Source organism: Melopsittacus undulatus, chromosome 24, assembly GCF_012275295.1.
Source record: "Melopsittacus undulatus isolate bMelUnd1 chromosome 24, bMelUnd1.mat.Z, whole genome shotgun sequence".
Taxonomy (NCBI): domain Eukaryota; kingdom Metazoa; phylum Chordata; class Aves; order Psittaciformes; family Psittaculidae; genus Melopsittacus; species Melopsittacus undulatus.
The window spans coordinates 437,186-455,888 of record NC_047550.1 but is presented as its reverse complement, the minus strand read 5'-3'; the positions used below and the strand labels follow the sequence as shown (position 1 = coordinate 455,888).

The 18,703-nt window shown below is 55.0% G+C and overlaps 3 protein-coding genes across 4 annotated transcripts in view; all 3 read left to right on the top strand.

The window, feature by feature from the left end:
* Position 1: 1 nt before the first annotated feature.
* SNRPA (small nuclear ribonucleoprotein polypeptide A) lies at positions 2-5,764 on the top strand. 2 transcript variants are annotated; one of them, XM_034072141.1, is made up of 7 exons: positions 2-45; positions 239-327; positions 1,349-1,521; positions 2,666-2,830; positions 3,731-3,871; positions 4,715-4,803; positions 4,886-5,045. In XM_034072141.1, the coding sequence occupies exons 2-7, from the start codon at positions 255-257 to the stop codon at positions 5,043-5,045; spliced, it is 801 nt and encodes a 266-aa protein (XP_033928032.1). In that variant the 5' UTR covers positions 2-45; positions 239-254. The 2 variants fall into 2 exon arrangements, with proteins under 2 accessions (XP_033928032.1, XP_033928031.1); XM_034072140.1 differs by having other exon boundaries at positions 3-45; positions 236-327; positions 4,886-5,764.
* Positions 5,765-6,270: 506 nt separating this feature from the next.
* Positions 6,271-13,395, top strand: LOC117437603 (ras-related protein Rab-4B). Its single transcript, XM_034072114.1, is given in 10 exon segments — positions 6,271-6,373; positions 7,604-7,684; positions 8,789-8,903; positions 9,738-9,800; positions 9,896-10,050; positions 11,079-11,152; positions 11,154-11,175; positions 12,276-12,397; positions 13,094-13,238; positions 13,391-13,395. Coding segments are annotated over 10 exon segments (798 nt in total). The 5' UTR covers positions 6,271-6,357.
* A 1,895-nt stretch (positions 13,396-15,290) lies between these two features.
* Positions 15,291-18,703, top strand: part of LOC117437658 (tyrosine-protein kinase receptor UFO-like) — a 12,370-nt gene continuing 8,957 nt past the window's right edge. Inside the window, exon 1 of the mRNA XM_034072201.1 lies at positions 15,291-15,410. The gene's annotated coding sequence lies outside the window, so the exon portion shown is untranslated. The remainder of the gene's footprint in view (positions 15,411-18,703) is intronic.

Sequence of the window (18,703 nt, the reverse complement as noted above, 5' to 3'; positions counted from 1 at the left end):
GGCTGGAGGCGGCGCACGCGGCTGAGGTGGCTGAGGCGGGAGCGGGTATGGTGCGGTCGTGAAGGGGTTTTTGGGGGTTAAAAGGGGGGATTTTGGGGTAAAAAAGGGGGATTTTGGGGTAAAAAGGGGAGTTTAGGGGTGGAAAATGGGGTTTTTTTGGTGCATAAAAGGTTTTTGGGGGGGTTTTAGGGGGGTTTAAGGGGTGGAACTCACCCTTGACCCCTCATGCCCCCAGCAGGCCCCGGGGTCCCGTCATGGCGGTGCAGGACCCGCGGCCCAACCACACCATTTACATCAACAACCTCAACGAGAAGATCAAGAAAGATGGTGAGAAACGGGCGAAACAGGCCGAAAACACCCCAAAAACACCTCTGGGACCCCCAAAACCCTCTTAATTCACCCCAAAACTCCTCTGAGCCCAACCAAAACCCCTTTATTTCCTTCCCAAACCCCCTCTGATCCCCTCTAAACCCCTTTAATCCCCCTCAAACCACTCTAAGCACGCCCAAACCCCCCTTAGACCCCAAAAAAACCCTCTGGGACACCCAACACTCCCTTAATTCACCCCCAAATCCCTCTGAGCCCAACCAAAACGCCTTTAGTTCACCCCAAAACCCCTCTGATCCCCCCCTAACTCCCAATAATCCCCCCTGAAACTCATCTGAGCCCCCCCCAAATACTTTCAGGCACCAAAGCTTCCTTCCCCCCCCCCCCCCCAAAGCCCCTTTAATCCCTCCCCAAAACCTCTGAGCCCCCCCCCAAGCCTTTTAGGCACCTAAAAACCCTTTTATCCCCCCCAAAAACCCCTCTGATACTCCTCAAACTCCCTTCAATGCCGCCCATAACACCTTTAATCACCCCCAGACCCCCTCGGAGCCCCCCCCAAGCCTTTTAGGCACCCAAAACCCTATTTAGTCCCCCCAAAACCCCTTTAATCCCCCTCAAAAACCCCTTTAATCCCCCCAAACCCCCTTTAATCACCCCAAAACTTCCTCTGAGCTCCCCTCAAGCCTTTTAGGCACCAAAACCCCCCCTTTAATCCCCCCAAAACCCCTTTAATCCCTCCAAAACCATTTTAATTCCTTCCAAAACCCCTTTAATTCCCCCTAAACCCCTTTAATTCCCCCAAAACCCCTTTAATCCCCCCAAAACCTCTTTAATCTCCCCCAGAAACACCTCTGAGACCCCCAAACCCCTCTAATCCCCCCAAGCCCCCTTTAATCCCCCCAAAACCCCTTTAATCCCTCCAAAACCATTTTAATTCCCCCCAAAACCCCTTTAATCCCCCCCAAACCCCTTTAATCCCCCCCAAGTCCCCTCTAACCCCCCTCTCTCTGTCCCCCCCCAGAGCTGAAGAAGTCTCTCTACGCCATCTTCTCCCAGTTTGGGCAGATCCTGGACATCCTGGTGGCACGAAGCCTGCGGCTCCGGGGCCAGGCCTTCGTCATCTTCAAGGAGCTGAGCAGCGCCTCCAGCGCCCTGCGCTCCATGCAGGGCTTCCCCTTCTATGACAAGCCCATGGTGAGCCCTTCCCGACGGCATTCCATAGGGATTCATCCCCATTGTGTCCCCATTGCAGCCCCATTGGGTCCTCATTGCATCCCCATTGCAAACCCAGCATCACCCTGCGCTTCATGCAGGGCTTCCCCTTCTACGACAAGCCCATGGTGAGCCCTTCCCGACGGCATTCCATAGGGATTCATCCCCATTGTGTCCCCATTGCAGCCCCATTGGGTCCTCATTGCAACCCCATTGCATCCCCATTGCAAACCCAGCATCACCCAGTGCTCCATGCAGGGCTTCCACTTCTATGACAAGCTCATGGTGAGCCCTTCCCGATGGGATTCCATAGGGATCCGTCCCCATAGGATCTCTATTACAGCCCCATTGCATCCCCATTGCAACCCCAGCATCACCCTGCGCTCCATGCAGGGCATCCCCTTCTATGACAAGCCCATGGTGAGCCCTTCCCGATGGGATTCCATAGGGATCCATCTCCATTGCATCCCTATTACAGCCCCATTGCATCCCCAGCATCACCCTGCACTCCATGCAGGGCTTCCCCTTCTACAGCAAGCCCATGGTGAGCCCTTCCCAACGGGATTCCATAGGTATCTGTCCCCATTGCATCCCTATTATAGCCCCATTGCAACCCCAGCATCACTCTGCGCTCCATGCAGGGCTTTCCCTTCTACGACAAGCCCATGGTGAGCCCTTCCCGATGGCATTCCATAGGGATCTGTTCCCATTGTGTCCCCATTGCATCCCCATTGGGTCCCTGTTGCGTCTTCATTGGGTCCCCATTGCATCCCCAGCATCACCCTCCACTCCATGCAGGGTCTTCTATAACAAGCTTATGGTGGGATTCCTTTCCCGATGGTATTCCCAATGGGAATTCCCTATGGACCCCTCCCCATGCTGTTCCCATTCAGCTCAGGGTGATCCCCCAGCCCTGCACTCCATCCCTTTCTATGCCAAACCCATGGTGAGCTCTTCCCGTCAGTATTCCCTATGGATCCCTCCCCACAGGGATCCCTCCTTTCACAGGTGATTCCTGCCCTTTGAGGGATGATTCCCTATGGCTCCCTACCCTTTCCCATGTTATTCCCACTCACCCCCCCCAATAGGGAATTCCTTACCCACAGCATTCCCACTTTTCCCACAGCGCATCCAATATGCCAAGACGGATTCCGACATCATTGCCAAGATGAAGGGAACCTACGTGGAGCGGGATCGGAAGCGGGAGAAGCGGAAACCCAAAGGGCAGGAAGCTCCCAGTGGGAAGAAGAGCGGAGCCGGAGCAGCAGCCCCAGTGCAGGGCAGCGTTCCTGTGCGTCCATAGGGAATGGGATTGGATCCAGGCGGCATTCCAAGCTCCTCACCCCCCCCTCTTCCCGTTATCCCATAGGGAATGGGATTGGATCTGGGCGGCATTCCAAGCTCTTCACCCCCCCCCTTCCTCTTCCCATTATCCCATAGGGAATGGGCTTGGATCCCGGGTGGCATTCCAAGCTCCTCACCCCCCCCTTCCTCTTCCCGTTATCCCATAGGGAATGGGATTGGATCCTGGGTGGAATTCCAAGCTCTTCATCCCCCCCTTCCTCTTCCCGTTATCCCATAGGGAATGGGATTGGATCCTGGGTGGCATTCCAAGCTCCTCACCCCCCCCCCTTCCCGTTATCCCACAGGGAATGGGCTTGGATCCCGGGTGGCATTCCAAGCTCCTCACCCCCCCCTTCCCGTTATCCCATAGGGAATGGGATTGGATCTGGGCGGCATTCCAAGCTCTTCACCCCCCCCCTTCCTCTTCCCATTATCCCATAGGGAATGGGCTTGGATCCTGGGTGGCATTCCAAGCTCCTCACCCCCCCTCTTCCCGTTATCCCATAGGGAATGGGATTGGATCCTGGGTGGCATTCCAAGCTCTTCACCCCCCCCCCCTTCCCGTTATCCCATAGGGAATGGGATTGGATCCCGGCGGCATTCCAAGCTCTTCACCCCCTCCCTTCCCATTATCCCATAGGGAATGGGCTTGGATCCCGGGTGGAATTCCAAGCTCTTCACCCCCCCTTCCTCTTCCCGTTATCCCATAAGGAATGGGATTGGATCCTGGGTGGCATTCCAAGCTCCTCACCCCCCCCTTCCTCTTCCCGTTATCCCATAGGGAATGGGATTGGATCCCGTGTGGCATTCCAAGCTCCTCACCCCCCCTCTTCCCATTATCCCATAGGGAATGCCGCCCATGAGCCAAGCCCCCCGCATGATGCATCATATGGCCGGACAGCCGCCCTACATGCCCCCACCTGGGATGATCCCACCTCCTGGAATGACTCCCGGGGGGATCCCACCTGGAGCGATGCCCCCACAGCAGGTAATGCTGGGCTCCAATGGGAAGGGGGGGGGGGGGGGGGGGGGGGGGTGAATCCATAGGGATCCAGGATGGAATCTGGGTACTGAGTGGATGTTTGGGGTGATGACTGCTTTAGGAAGGGGGGAATTCCTGGTTTTAAGGTGGAATTCCTGCTTTTTTAGGCAGAATTCCTGGTTTTTAGGTGGAATTCCTGCTTTTTTGGGCAGAATTCCTGCAGTTTTAGGTAGGATTCGTGTTTTTTTAACTAGAATTCCTGCATCTTTAGACAGAATTCCTGCTTTTTAGGTGGAATTCCTGTGTTTTAGATACAATTCCTCAATTTCAGGCAGAATTCCTGCAATTTTAGGCAGAATTCCAGCAATTTTAGGTGCAATTCTTTAATTTTAGCGAGAATTCCTGCGATTTTAGGCAGAATTCCAGCGGTTTTAGGCAGAATTCTCACATTTTAGGCAGAATTCCTGCATTTTAGGAAGAATTCCCACATTTTTAGGCAGAATTCCCACATTTTAGGCAGAATTCTCACATTTTTAGGCAGAATTCCCACATTTTTAGGCAGAATTCCCACATTTTTAGGCAGAATTCCTGCGTTTTTAGGCAGAATTCCTGCATTTTTAGGCAGAATTCCTGCGTTTTTAGGCAGAATTCTCGTGTTTTTAGGCAGAATTCTCGTGTTTTTAGGCAGAATTCCTGTGTTTTTAGGCAGAATTCCCATGTTTTTAGGCAGAATTCCCATGTTTTTAGCCAGAATTCCCACTTTTTCCCCCAAAATTCCTCCTCCCCACACCCCAATCCCTCCCTTTGTACCCACAATTCCCCCTCTGATCCCCCTTTTCCCCCCCACAGCTCTCAGAGAACCCCCCCAACCACATCCTCTTCCTCACCAACCTCCCTGAGGAGACCAACGAGCTGATGCTCTCCATGCTCTTCAACCAGTGAGTACCAGACACAAAGGGGGGGGGGTCCAATGATGATGGCGGGACCCCCCCCCCATTATCCCACCTTATCCCATCCCAGATTCCCGGGATTCAAGGAAGTGAGGCTGGTCCCTGGTCGCCATGACATTGCCTTTGTGGAGTTCGACAATGAGGTCCAGGCTGGTGCTGCCCGTGATGCTCTCCAGGGCTTCAAGATCACCCAGAGCAATGCAATGAAGATCTCCTTCGCCAAGAAGTGACCCTGAAACAGCCCCAAAATACCCCTGAAACACCCCAAAATAGCCCAAAATCACCCCAAAATACCCTGAAACACCCAAAAAACATCCAAAATCACCCTGAAACACCCCAAATTACCCCCAAAACACCCAAAAGTAGCCCCAAAACAGCCCAAAATACCCCGAAACAGCCCAAAAATATTCCCAAAAACACCCCAAAATAGCCAGAAATGCCCTAAAACCAAAATACCCCCAGAACACCCCAAAACGACCCTGAAATGCCCCAAAATACCCCTGAAACAGCCCAGAAACACCCCAAAGTACCCCAAAATAGCCCCCAAACACCCAGAAAATATCCCAAAATACCCCCAAATCTCCGCAAAATACCCCCAAAACAGACCAAAACCCCCCCAAAACATCCCATTACCCCAAAACCACCCCTGAAACAGCCCGAAATACCCCAAAACACAAAAATACCCCAAAATACTCCAAAATACCCTAAACCACTTCAAAATACCTCCTAAACATCAAAAATAACCCATAATCACCCCCCAAAAACCCTGAAACACCCCAAAATACCCCCAACCCCCTCCAAATACCCCCAGAACACCCCAAAACTACCCCCAGGCTCCCCAAAACCACCCCAAAGAGAACCCAAACATCTCAAAACCACCCCAAAATGGCCCCAAACCACCCTAAAACCACTCCTTTTGCCCCCCAAACCCCTTTTTACCCCCCAAGCCCCCTTTACCCCCCCAAACCCCCCTTATTGCCCCCCCAAACCCCCTTTTACCCCCCCAAAGGTAAGTTTGCCCCAGGGCAGCCAAACTTTTGCCCCTCCCCATCCTTGAGCATTGTACCCAGGGTCTACCATAGACATTGCACCTGGAGCCTGTGCCCCCCCCCTCCCAATAAACCCCCCCTTGTGCCCCTTGTTGTTGTTCTTGCCTCTTGGGGGGGGAAATGGGGGAAAACGGGGTAATTTTGGGGTAAAATTGGGGGATTTTGGGGCTCGTTTTGGGCTGGGGAAGGGTCAATGGGAAGTACGGGGTGGACTTTAGGACCCGGGAGCGCAGAGTGCGCCTTGGCCACGCCCCCTCTTCCTGGCCACGCCCCCTCTACCTGACCACGCCTCCTATTTGCATAAACCCAGCCCCTTTGTTCATTGGCCACGCCCCTTTGCTGGTACAGCGGCGGAGCCACGCCCATCTCCTGGTACTCGCGCATGCGCACAAGACCCGGAAGCGGCTCTGCTGGGCGCCGCCATATTGCGCCCGCTCCCTTCCGTACGGACCGGAGGCGGCGGCGGCGGGGCCGGGCCCGGGCGGCTCCAGCCATGTCCGAGACCTACGGTGGGGCCCTATGGGGTCTATGGGGCTCTATAGGTGTCTATGGGGCCTTATAGGGGGTCTATGGGGGGTCTAAGGGGCCCTGTGGGGTCTTTTAGGGGATCAATGGGTGGTCTATGGGGCCCTATAGGGCATCTATGGGCCCTATGGGGGTCTGTTGGGCCCTATGGGGGTCTGTTGAGCCCTATAGGGGGTCTATGTGGGGGTCTATGGTGGCTATGGTGGTCTATGATGCCTTTTAGGGGGTCTATGAGGCCCTATGGGGGTCTATGGGGCCCTATAGGGGGTCTTTGGGGCCCTATAGGGGGTCTACGGGGCCTTTTAGGGGTTCTATGGGGCCCTATAGGGGGTCTAAGGGACCCTATTGGGGGTCTGTGAGGCCTTTTAGGGGGTCTATGGGGCCTTATGGGGGTTTATGTGGTCCCCCTATAGGGACTGTGTGGGGGTCTCTGTGGGTCTGTTGGGCCCTATGGGATTCTATAGGGGGTGTGCAGGGCCCTGTAGGGGGTCTGTGGGTCCTTATAGGGAGTGTGGGGGGCTCTATGGGGGATCTATGGGACCCTATGGGGAGTGTGGAGGGCTCTATAGGGGATCTATGGGGCCCTATAGGGAGTGGGGGGGCTCTATAGTGGATCTATGGTACCTTATAGAGAGTATAGGGGGCTCTATAAGAGATCTATAGGGCCCTATTGAGAGTGTGGAGGGGTCTATAGGGGATCTATGGGGCCCTATAGAGAGTGGGGGGGCTCTATAGGGGATCTATGGGGCCCTATATAGAGTATAGGGGGCTCTATGGGAGATCTATGGGGCCCTATAGAGAGTGGGGAGCTCTATAGGGGATCTATGGGGCCCTATAGAGAGTGGGGGGGCTCTATAGGACATCTATGGGGCCCTATAGAGAGTGGGGGGGGCTCTATAGGGGATCTATGGGGCCCTATAGGGAGTGGGGGGGCTCTATGGGGAGTGGGGTGGGGTCTATAGGGGATCTATGGGGTTCTATAGGGAGTGGGGCAGAGTCTATAGGGAATCTATGGGTCTCTATAGGGGATCTATGGGGCCCTATATGGAGTGGGGAGGGCTCTATAGGGGATGTGTGTCCCTATAGAGCTCCATATGGAGCAGGCTTTGTGAATGGGACCATTTCCATGGCAACCCCCCCCCTTGGAGCCGTTTTCCTGCATCCCAAGGGACCGGGAATTCCGTCGCCTCCATTTATCCCATTGCAATTCCCAGATTTCCTCTTCAAGTTCCTGGTGATCGGCAGCGCCGGCACCGGCAAGTCCTGCCTCCTGCACCAGTTCATCGAGAACAAGTGTGAGTGGGGAGAGCTGGGAATGCCGCGGCATTCCCGGTGGGATCTGAGGCCTGGGAGGTGGGAAAGGGCATCTGGAATGGCTGGTGTCATTCCCAATGGGGGGGGGGTTCATTTGGGTTGGGGAGGTATCCCAATGGGAATGATGTGGTATCCACATGGGAATGATGTGGTATCCCAATGGGAATGATGTGGTATCCACATGGGAATGGTGCAGTATCCCAATGGGAATGGTGTCATATCCCAATGGGAATGGTGCAGTATCCCTATGGGAATGGTGTAATATCCCAATGGGAATGGTGCAGTATCCCTATGGGAATGGTGCAGTATAGTGATGGGAATGCCCCAGTATCCCTATTGAATGGCACAGTATCCCAATGGGAATACCATGGTATCCCTACTCAATGCTCCAGTATCCCTATGGAATACCCCGGTATCCCTTGGGAATGCCACAGTGTCCCTATGGGAATGCTGCACTATCCCTATGGAATAGCCCAGTATCCCTTGGGAATGCCGCAGTGTCCCTATGGGAATGCTGCACTATCCCTATGGGAATACTGCTGTATCCCTATGGAATACCCCAGTATCCCATGTGACCTTCGCTGTATCCCATGTGACCGCTGCTGTATATCACATGACCGCCGCTGTATATCACGTGACCACCGCTGTATATCATGTGACCGCTGCTGTATATCACGTGACCGCTGCTGTATATCATGTGACCGCTGCTGTATATCATGTGACTGCTGCTGTATATCACGTGACCGCTGCTGTATATCATGTGACCACCGCTGTATATCACGTGATCACTGCTGTATATCACGTGATCACCGCTGTATATCATGTGACCGCCGCTGTATATCATGTGACTGCCGCTGTATATCACGTGACTGCCGCTGTATATCATGTGACCACCGCTGTATATCACGTGACCGCCGCTGTATATCACGTGACCGCCGCTGTATATCACGTGATCGCTGCTGTATATCACGTGATCACCGCTGTATATCACGTGACCGCCGCTGTATATCACGTGACCGCCGCTGTATATCACGTGACCGCCGCTGTATATCATGTGACCGGTGCTGTATATCATGTGACTGCAGTCAAGCAGGATTCCAACCACACGATCGGAGTTGAATTCGGCTCCAAAGTCGTCAACGTGGGAGGAAAAACTGTGAAACTGCAGATCTGGGACACGGCCGGACAGGAGCGGTTCCGGTGCGGGAATGTCCCCTTCCGGTTCACTTCCGGTTCACTTCCCATTCATTTCCTGTTCACTTCCCATCCCCTTCCCGTTCATTTCCTGTTCCCTTCCTATTCACTTCCTATTCACTTCCTGTTCACTTCCTGTTCCATTCCCATTCACTTCCCATTCATTTTCCGTTTACTTCCTCTTCCCATTCACTTCCATTCACTTCCCATTCACTTCCATTCACTCCCTGTTCCCTTCCCACTCCCTTCCCATTCATTTCCCATTCATTTCCAGTTCCCTTCCCATTCACTTCCCACTCACTTCCTGTTCACTTCCCATTCACTTCCCATTCCCTTCCCATTCCCTTCCCATTCCCTTCCCATTCCCTTCCCATTCCCTTCCCATTCACTTCCCATTCACTTCCCATTCCCTTCCCATTCACTTCCCATTCACTTCTCATTCACTTCCCATTCACTTCCCATTCACTTCCCATTCACTTCTCATTCACTTCCCATTCATTTCCCATTCACTTCCCATTCATTTCCAGTTCCCTTCCCATTCACTTCCCATTCACTTCTCATTCACTTCCCATTCATTTCCCATTCACTTCCCATTCACTTCCCAGCCCCTTCCCATTCCCTTCCCAATCCCTTCCCATTCACTTCCCTACCCCTTCCCTGTCTCTTCACATTCACTTTCCATTCATTTCTCATTCACTTCCCTGCCCCTTCCCATCCCTTTCCCATCCCCTTTCCCATCCCCTTCCCATCCTCATCCCATCCCTTTCCCATCCCTTCCCCTTCCCTTCCCTTTCCCATCCCTTTACCATCCCCCTTATCCCAGCTCTCTCCCATTCCCAGGTCCGTCACCAGGAGCTATTACCGAGGAGCCGCAGGCGCCCTGCTCGTCTACGACATCACCAGGTGATTCCCAAGCTCCCATTGGATCCTATGGGATCCGGCCCCATTCCCAACCCCATTCCCGGCCCCATTCCCACCCCATTCCCACCCCATTCCAGCCGGGAAACCTACAACGCGCTGACCAATTGGCTGACGGATGCTCGGACCCTGGCGAGTCCCAACATCGTCATCATCCTCTGCGGGAATAAGAAGGATCTGGATGCGGAACGGGAAGTGACGTTCCTGGAAGCATCCCGATTTGCCCAGGAAAACGGTTGGGAATGGGGGGGATGGGATGGGAAAGGGTTGGGATGGGGATGGGAAAGGGTTGGGATGAGTTTGGAATGGGATGGGGATGGGAAAGGGTTGGGATGGGTTTGGAATGGGATGGGGATGGGATGGGGATGGGATGGGGATGGGGATGGGAAAGGTTTGGGATGGGTTTGGAATGAGGATGGGAATAGGAAGGGGTTGGGATGGGAAAGGGTTGGGATGAAGCAAGACTGGGATGTTCCCAGTTGGGATGGGCTGGGATAGGGATAGGGAAGAGTCAGGGTAGGGTGGGTTAGGGATGGGATGGGGATGGGAAAGGGTTGGGATGGGCTGAGATCAGGATGGGGCAAGGTTGGGGTTGGGATCGGGATGGGATGGAATTGGGATTGGGATCTGGATTGGAATTGGAATGGGATTGGGATCAGGATTGGGATGGGGATGAGGTTGGGATTGGGATGGGGTTGGCATCACATGCAGGAATGGTGTGGGCATTGGGATGATATGGGATTGGGATCAGGATAGGATTGGGATTGGATTGGGATCTGGATTGGAATCAGGATGGGATTGGGATCAGATGCAGGATCAGGATTGGGATGGGATTGGGATCAGGATAGGGATTGGGATGGGATTGGGATCAGTATTGGGATCAGGATCAGGATAGGGATTGGGATGGGATCGGGATTGGGATGGGATCAGGATGGGATTGGGATCAGTATTGGGTTCAGGATAGGGATTGGGATGGGATTGGAACCAGGTGCAGGATTGGGATCAGGATCAGGATAGGGATTGGGATGGGATCAGGATTGGGATGGGATCGGGATGGGATTGGGATGAGTATTGGGATCGGGATTGGGATTGGGATGGGATTGGGATCAGTATTGGGATCAGGATAGGGATTGGGATGGGATTGGGACCAGGTGCAGGATTGGGATCGGGATGGGATTGGGATCAGTATTGGGATCAGGATAGGGATCAGGATAGGGATTGGGATGGGATCAGGATGGGTCAGGGCTGATCCGGCATTCCCAGAGCTGATGTTCCTGGAGACAAGTGCCCTGACAGGGGAGAATGTGGAGGAAGCTTTTCTGAAGTGTGCGCGGGAGCATCCTCAACAAGATCGAGTCTGGTGAGAGAGCTGGGAATGGGGTCGGGATACAGGGAATGGGGTCAGGATCCAATGGGATGGGGGTGGGGACCCAATGGGATCTAATGGGATGGGGTTGGGATCCTGGGAATGGGATTGGGATCAAATGGGATGGGCTTGGGATCCTGGGAATGGGGGTTGGGATCCAATAGGATGGGGGTTGGGATCCAGTGGGATGGGTTCGGATCCATGGGAAGGGTTTGGGATCATTGGGAATGGGGTTTGGGATCCCATGGGTTGAGGTTTGGATCCCATGGGATGAGGTTTGGGTCCCCTGGGATGGGTTCGGATCCATGGGAAGGGTTTGGATCCCATGGGATGTGTTTGGGATCACTGGGAATGTGGTTGGGATCCAATGGGATGAGGTTTGGATCCAACAGGATGGGTTTGGATCCATTGGGAATGAGGTTTGGATCCCATGGGATGGGTTCAGATCCCCTGGGATGAGGTTGGATCCCATGGGATGATGTTTGGGATCACCGGGAATGGGGTTTGGAATCCCATTGGATGAGGTTGGATCCCCTGGGATGGGTTCAGATCCCATGGGATGAGGTTTGTATCCCATGGAATGGGTTTAGGATCATTGGGAATGGGGTTTGGTATTCAATGGGATGGGTTTGGATCCCCTGGGATGGGTTCGGATCCATTGGGAATGGGTTCAGATCCCATGGGATGAGGTTTGGATCCCCTGGGATGGGGTCAGATCCCCTGGGATGGGTTCGAATCCCTGGGATGAGTTCGGATCCATGGGATGAGGTTTGGGATCACTGGGAATGGGTTTGGATCCATTGGGATGAGGTTTGTATCCCATGGTATGTGTTTGGGATCACCGGGAATGGGGTTTGGATCCCCTGGGATGGGTTCAGATCCCATGGGATGGGTTTGGGATCACCGGGAATGGGGTTCAGGATCATTGGGAATGGGGGTTGGGATTCAATGGGATGGGATCGGATCCATTGGGATGTGTTTGGGATCACCGGGATGGGATCCCATTGGATGTGGTTGGATCCATGTGATGGGTTTGGATCCCATTGGATGATATCGGATCCATTGGGATGGTTCTGGACCCGCTGCTGTTCCAGGGGAGCTGGATCCAGAGCGGATGGGATCCGGGATCCAGTTTGGGGACGCGTCCCTAAGGCAGCTGCGGCAGCCGCGGGGGGGGGCGGCCCCCCACCGGCCGGAACTGCGCCTGCTGAGCGCGGTGAGCGGGGGGAGGGACACGGAACAGCCGCGCGGGGGGGGGGGGGGAGGAGCCCAACGGTCGGAACAGCGCCTGTGAGCGGGGGGGAGGGGACCTGGAACAGGCCCCGGGTGAAACCGAAAGTACCTAAAACTGACCGGAAATGGCCCAAATGGACCCGAACTGACCCAAAATGGAACCAAATTGACCCAAACGGACCCAAAAATGGACCCAAATGGACCCGAACTGACCCAAAATGGACCCAAAAGTGGCCCAAATTGACCCGAACTGACCCAAAATGGACCCAAATGGACCTGAAATGCCCCAAAATGGACCCAAATTGACTCGAACTGACCCAAAATGGACCCAAATTGTCTCAAACTGACACAAAAATGGCCCAAAACGGACCCAAACTGACACAAAATGGCCAAAACTGATCCAAAAGGGACCCAAAATGATCAAAATGGACCCGAACTGACCCAGAATGATTGAAAATGGACCCAAACCCGACCGAAAAACAGTCCACAAACTGACCCAAAATGGCCCCAAATAGACCCAAAACGAACCCAGAAGGGACCCAAAATGACCCAAAACTGACCCAAACGGACCCAAAATGCACCAAAAAATGGCCCAAAACAGCCCCAAATACCCCAAAATAGCCCAAAAAATACCCTAAAAACCCTTTTTCCCCCTTTTTCTCCCCATTTCCCATTGCAGGTGTTTCCGCCCTGCCGCCCCCCCCCATCCAGGATCACTCCAGGATTCCCATTGGGATCCCCCCCCCCCCTTTCCTTGCTCCATCCGGATGCAGCCCCCCCCAATAACCCCATGGGGGGGGTTGGGTTGTACCATTATGGGGGGGGTCCCCAATGCCCCCCAATGGGGGGGGGGTACATGTTATTTATTGCACTGGGTTGGGGGGGGGGTTGGGGGGGGGGGTTGGGCCCTGATTTCCCCCCCCCCTCCCCCCCCCCCGATGATGTCACTGGGCCATAAAGTGGTGATGTTTTGCAGCCTGAGGCTCTTTTTGGGGTGAAAAAGGGGGGATTTGGGTCTTGAATGGGTTTATATGGGTGGATATGGGTTAACATGGGTTAACATGGGTGGACATGGGTTAACATGGGTGAACATGGGTTAACATGGGTGGATATGGGTTAACATGGGTGGATATGGGTTAACATGGGTTAACATGGGTGGATATAGGTTAACATGGGCTAACATGGGTTAACATGGGTGGATATGGGTTAATATGGGTGGATATGGGTTAACATGGGTGGATATGGGTTAACATGGGTGGACATGGGTTAACATGGGTGGACATGGGTTAACATGGGTAACATGGGTGGATATGGGTTAATATGGGTGGATATGGGTTAACATGGGTGGATATGGGTTAACATGGGTGGGCATGGGTTAACATGGGTGGGCATGGGTGGACATGGGTTAACATGGGTAACATGGGTGGATATGGGTTAACATGGGTGGGCATGGGTGGATATGGGTTAACATGGGTTAACATGGGTGGATATGGGTTAACATGGGTGGGCATGGGTGGATATGGGTTAATATGGGTGGATATGGGTTAACAGGAGTGGATATGGGTTAACATGGGTGGATATGGGTTAACAGGAGTGGATATGGGTTAACATGGGTGCACATGGGTTAACATGGGTGGATGTGGGTTAACATGGGTGGACATGGGTTAACATGGGTTAATATGGGGTTAACATGGGTGGATATGGGTTAACATGGGTGAACATGGGTTAACATGGGTGGATATGGGTTAACATGGGTGGACATGGGTTAACATGGGTGAACATGGGTTAACATGGGTGGATATAGGTTAACATGGGTGAACATGGGTTAACATGGGTTAATATGGGTTAATATGGGTGGACATGGGTTAACATGGGTTAATATGGGTTAATATGGGTGGACATGGGTTAACATGGGTGCACATGGGTTAACAATAGCGGACATGGGTGAACATGGGTGGACCTATGGCACCCCATATGGCACCCTATAGACCCACAGAGCACCCCATAGAGCACTCTATTACACCCATAGCACCCCATAGAGGACCCTATGGCACCCCTAGAGCTCCCTATTACACCCATAGCACCCCATAAACCCCATAGAGCATCCTATGGCACCCCACAGAGCTCGCTGTGACACCCTATAGACCCCATAGAGCACCCATAGCATCCCATAGACCCCATAGAGCAACCTATGGCACCCATAGAGCTCCCTATGATAGACCATAGACCCCATAGAGCTCCCTATGTCCCCCCCATCACCCCCAGCCCCCATTACCCCCCCCCTCCATGGCCGGAGCCGCTTCCCCTTTTGGGATGAGCCGGGAGGAAGCGGCCGGAGCCGGAACCGATCCCAGCCCCCCCGATCCCGATCCTGATCCCATTCCCAATCCCATTCCCAATCCCATTCCCGATCCCAATCCCATTTCCGATCCCAATTCCGATCCCAATCCCATTCCCGATCCCAATTCAGATCCCATTCCCATTCCCGATCCCATTCCCTGTCCCCATCCCGCTTTGCTCCCCCCCCTCCCATTCCCCCTCCCAGTTCCGGCTCCCCCCTCTCCCATTCCCGATCCCTCTTTAGGGCTCCCCCTTCCACATCCCCCATTCGGGTCCCCCCCATCCCCATCCCATCCCCATCCCATTCCCATCCCATCCCATCCCATTCCCGATCCCATTCCCATCCCATTCCCATCCCATTCCCATCCCATTCCCATCCCATTCCCATCCCATCCCCATCCCGATCCCGCCCCCCCCCCCCCCCCCCCCCCCCCCCCCCTCGGGTGCGGTCGCTCAGTCCCGACACAAACTTTTCCCTCTATTCCCGATCCCGTTTTTCCCTTTGCCCCCTCCCCCCTCCCCCCTCCCCCCCCCCCCAATTCCCGTTCCCCCCCCCGGGGGGGTCATGGGGGTCCCGGCGCTCGTGGCGCTTCTGGCGGCGGCTGCGCTGGGAACGGGAACGGGAACGGGAACGGGAACGGGAACGGGAACGACCGGTCAGTGCGGGGGGGGGGGGACGGGATAACGGGGGGGAGGGGGGAAAGGGGGGGGGGGGATCAAGGGGGGGGATGGGATGGGGGGTCTGGGATAACGGGGGGGGATTGGGATGGGGGGGAGGGATCAAGGGGAGGGGTTGGGATGGGGATTGGGATGGGGGGGGGTCGGGATAACGGGGGGGTTGGGATGGGGGGGATGCGGGATAAGGGGGGGGGGGTTGGGATGGGGGGGGTGGGATGAAGGGGTTGGGATTGGGATGGGGGGGTCTGGGATAACGGGAGGGGTGGGATCAAGGGGGGGGGTTTGGGATGGGGGGGTTGGGATGGGGATTGGGATGGGGGGGTCCGGGATAACGGGGGGGGTGTGGGATGGGGGGGGATGGGGGAGTCAGGGTGATGTTGGGGGGGGGTGGGATTGGGATCAAGGGGGGGGTTGGGATGGGGGCGTCCAGGATGAAGGGGGGGGGATTGGGATGGGGGGGAATGGGATAACGGGGAGGGGGGTGGGATCAAGGGGGGGTTGGGATGTAGGGGTTGGGATGGGGATGGCAGGGTCCGGGATAACGGGGGGGTGGGATCAAGGGGGAGGGGGTTGGGATAGGGGTGGAGGATGAAGGGGGGGGTCCTGGATAACGGGGGGGGGGAGGTTGGGATAAAGTGGGATTAGGATTGGGGGGTCAGGATAATGGGGGAGGTTGGAATGGGGGCGTCCGGGATAACAGGGGGGGTGGGATCAAGGGGGGGGGGGTTGGGAGAGGGGTGGAGGATGAAGGGGGGGGGTCTGGATAACGGGAGGGGGGGTCAGGATGATGGGGGGGGGGGGATGGGGGGTCCGGGGATGAGTGGGGGGGGTCCAGGGGGATTCTTGATCCCTCCCCCCCCCCCCCCTGCACATACCGGGAATGCCGAAGGGTCCCATGGGAATGGGGGGGGGGGAGGTCGTGACCCCCCATGCTTCCGTTCCCACGGCCCCGGGACCCCTGTGCTGTGGTGATGGGGGCAATGGGGTCTATGGGGGTAATGGGGATCAATGGGGGTCAATGGGGTTCAGTGGGGTTCAGTGGGGGTCAATGGGGGTTCAATGGGTCCCAAATGGGTATCAATGGGTCCCAATGGGGTTCAGTGGGTCCCAATGTGGTTTCAATGATGTTCAATGGGGTCTTAATGGGATTCAGTGGAGTTCAATGGGGTTCAATGGGTCCCACTGGGTCCCAGTGGGTCTCAGTGGGGTTCAATGGGTCCCATTGGTTCTCAGTGGGTCCCAATGGATGTCAATGGCTCCCAATGGGTCCCAATGGGATTCAATGGTGTTCAATGGGATTCAATGGGGTTCAGTGGCTCCCAATGGAGTTCAATGGATGTCAATGGGGACCCAGTGGGGTTTCAATGGAGTTCTCACTGGGTCCCAATGGGGTTTAATGGCTCCCAATGGGGTTCAATGGGGTCCCAATGGGGTTCAGTGATGTTCAATGGGTTTCCAATGGCTCCCAATGGGGCTCAATGGGGTCCCAATGGCTCCCAATGGCTCCCAATAGGGTTCAGTGGGGTTCAATGGGTTCCAATGGGATTCAGTGGAATTCAATGGGCTCCCAATGGGGTCTCAATGGCTCCCAATGGATTCAATGGTCTCCAATGGGATTCAATGGCTCCCAATAGGATTCAATGGGGTTCAATGGGATTCAATGGCTCCCAATGGGCTCCCAATGGGGGTTCAATGGGATCAATGGGCTCCCAATGGTCTCCAATGGGATTCAATGGGCTTCCAATGGGGTTCAATGGGATTCAATGGGGTTCAATGGCTCCCAATGGGATTCAATGGGATTCAGTGGGGTCTCAATGGCTCCCAATGGGCTCCAATGGTCTCCAAGGGGATTAAATGGGCCCCAATGGGGTTCCAATGTTCTCCAATGGGGTTCAATGGGCTCCAATGGGATTCATGTGGTATCAGTGGGGTTCCAATGGCTCCCAATGGGGTCAATGGGATCCCAATGGGATTCAATGGAGTACAATGGGCTCCAATGGGGTCAATGGGTTCAATGGGGTTCAATGGGTTCCAATGGGATTCAATGGGGTTCAATGGGCTCCAATGGGATTCAATGGCTCCCAATGGCTTCCAATGTGTTCAATGTCTCCAATAGGATTCAATGGGGTTCAATGGAGTTCAATGGGATTCAATGGGGTTCAATGGGTTCAGTGGGATTCAATGGGCTAAAATGGGCTCCAATGTGATTCAATGGGGTTCAATGGTCTCCAATGGGATTCAGTGGGGTTCCAATGGTCTCAAAGGGGATTCAATGGGCTCCCAATGGGATCAATAGGTCTCAATGGTCTCCAATGGGGTTCAATGGGGTCCAATGGGGTTCAATGGAGTTTCAATGGTCTCCAATGGGCTCCAATGGGATTCAATGGAGTTACAACGGGCACCAATGTCTCCCAATTGGTCTCCAATTGGATTCAATGGTGTTCAATTGGGGTTCAATGTTGTTCACTGCCCCCAGGTCTGTGGCTGCTGGAGCCCCCAGAACACATCAGCAGCTCGGGAGCCTCAGTCTGGTTCGGTGCCGCGTGCGGGGGGAGGGGGCCAGGGCCCCCCCCGGAGCTGGGATGGAGCCGGGAGGGGCTCCGGTGCCTGCGGACACTGACGTGGTCTGGTGCAGAGCGGGGAGGGGGCCTGGATGGGGGTCACCCAGCTCAGGTGGGTACTGGATGTACTGGGATGTACTGGGTTATACTGGGATATACTGGGATGTACTGGGCTGTACTGGGGACACTGATGTGGTCTGGTGCAGAGCGGGGGAGGGGGCGTGGATGGGGGTCACCCAGCTCAGGTGGGTACTGGGATGTACTGGGATGTACTGGGAGTACTGGGATGTACTGGGATGTACTGGGATGTACTGGGGACACTGATGTGGTCCTGGTGCAGAGCGGGGAGGGGGCGTGGATGGGGGTCACCCAGCTCAGGTGGGTACTGGGATGTACTGGGATGTACTGGGATGTACTGGGATGTACTGGGATGTACTGGGACACTGATGTGGTATGGGCAGAGCGGGGAGGGGGATGGATGGGGTCACCCAGCTAGGTGGGTACTGGGATGTACTGGGATGTACTGGGATGTACTGGGATGTATGGGAGACAATGGGATGTACTGGGATGTATGGGATGTACTGGGATGTACTGGGACACTGATGTGTCTGGTGCAGAGCGGTGAGGGGGCGTGGATGGGGGTCACAACCAGCTCAGGTGGGTACTGGGATGTACTGGGATATACTGGGATGTACGGGGAGACACTGGGA

Bases quoted from the DNA above. Each gene is read 5' to 3' on its own strand.
- SNRPA (XM_034072140.1), top strand. From the start codon at position 255: ATGGCGGTGCAGGACCCGCGGCCCAACCACACCATTTACATCAACAAC. The intron at 1,522-2,665 runs GTGAGCCCTTCC...CTTTTCCCACAG, and splicing joins CCTTCTATGACAAGCCCATG to CGCATCCAATATGCCAAGAC. The intron at 4,804-4,885 runs GTGAGTACCAGA...ATCCCATCCCAG, and splicing joins CTCTCCATGCTCTTCAACCA to ATTCCCGGGATTCAAGGAAG.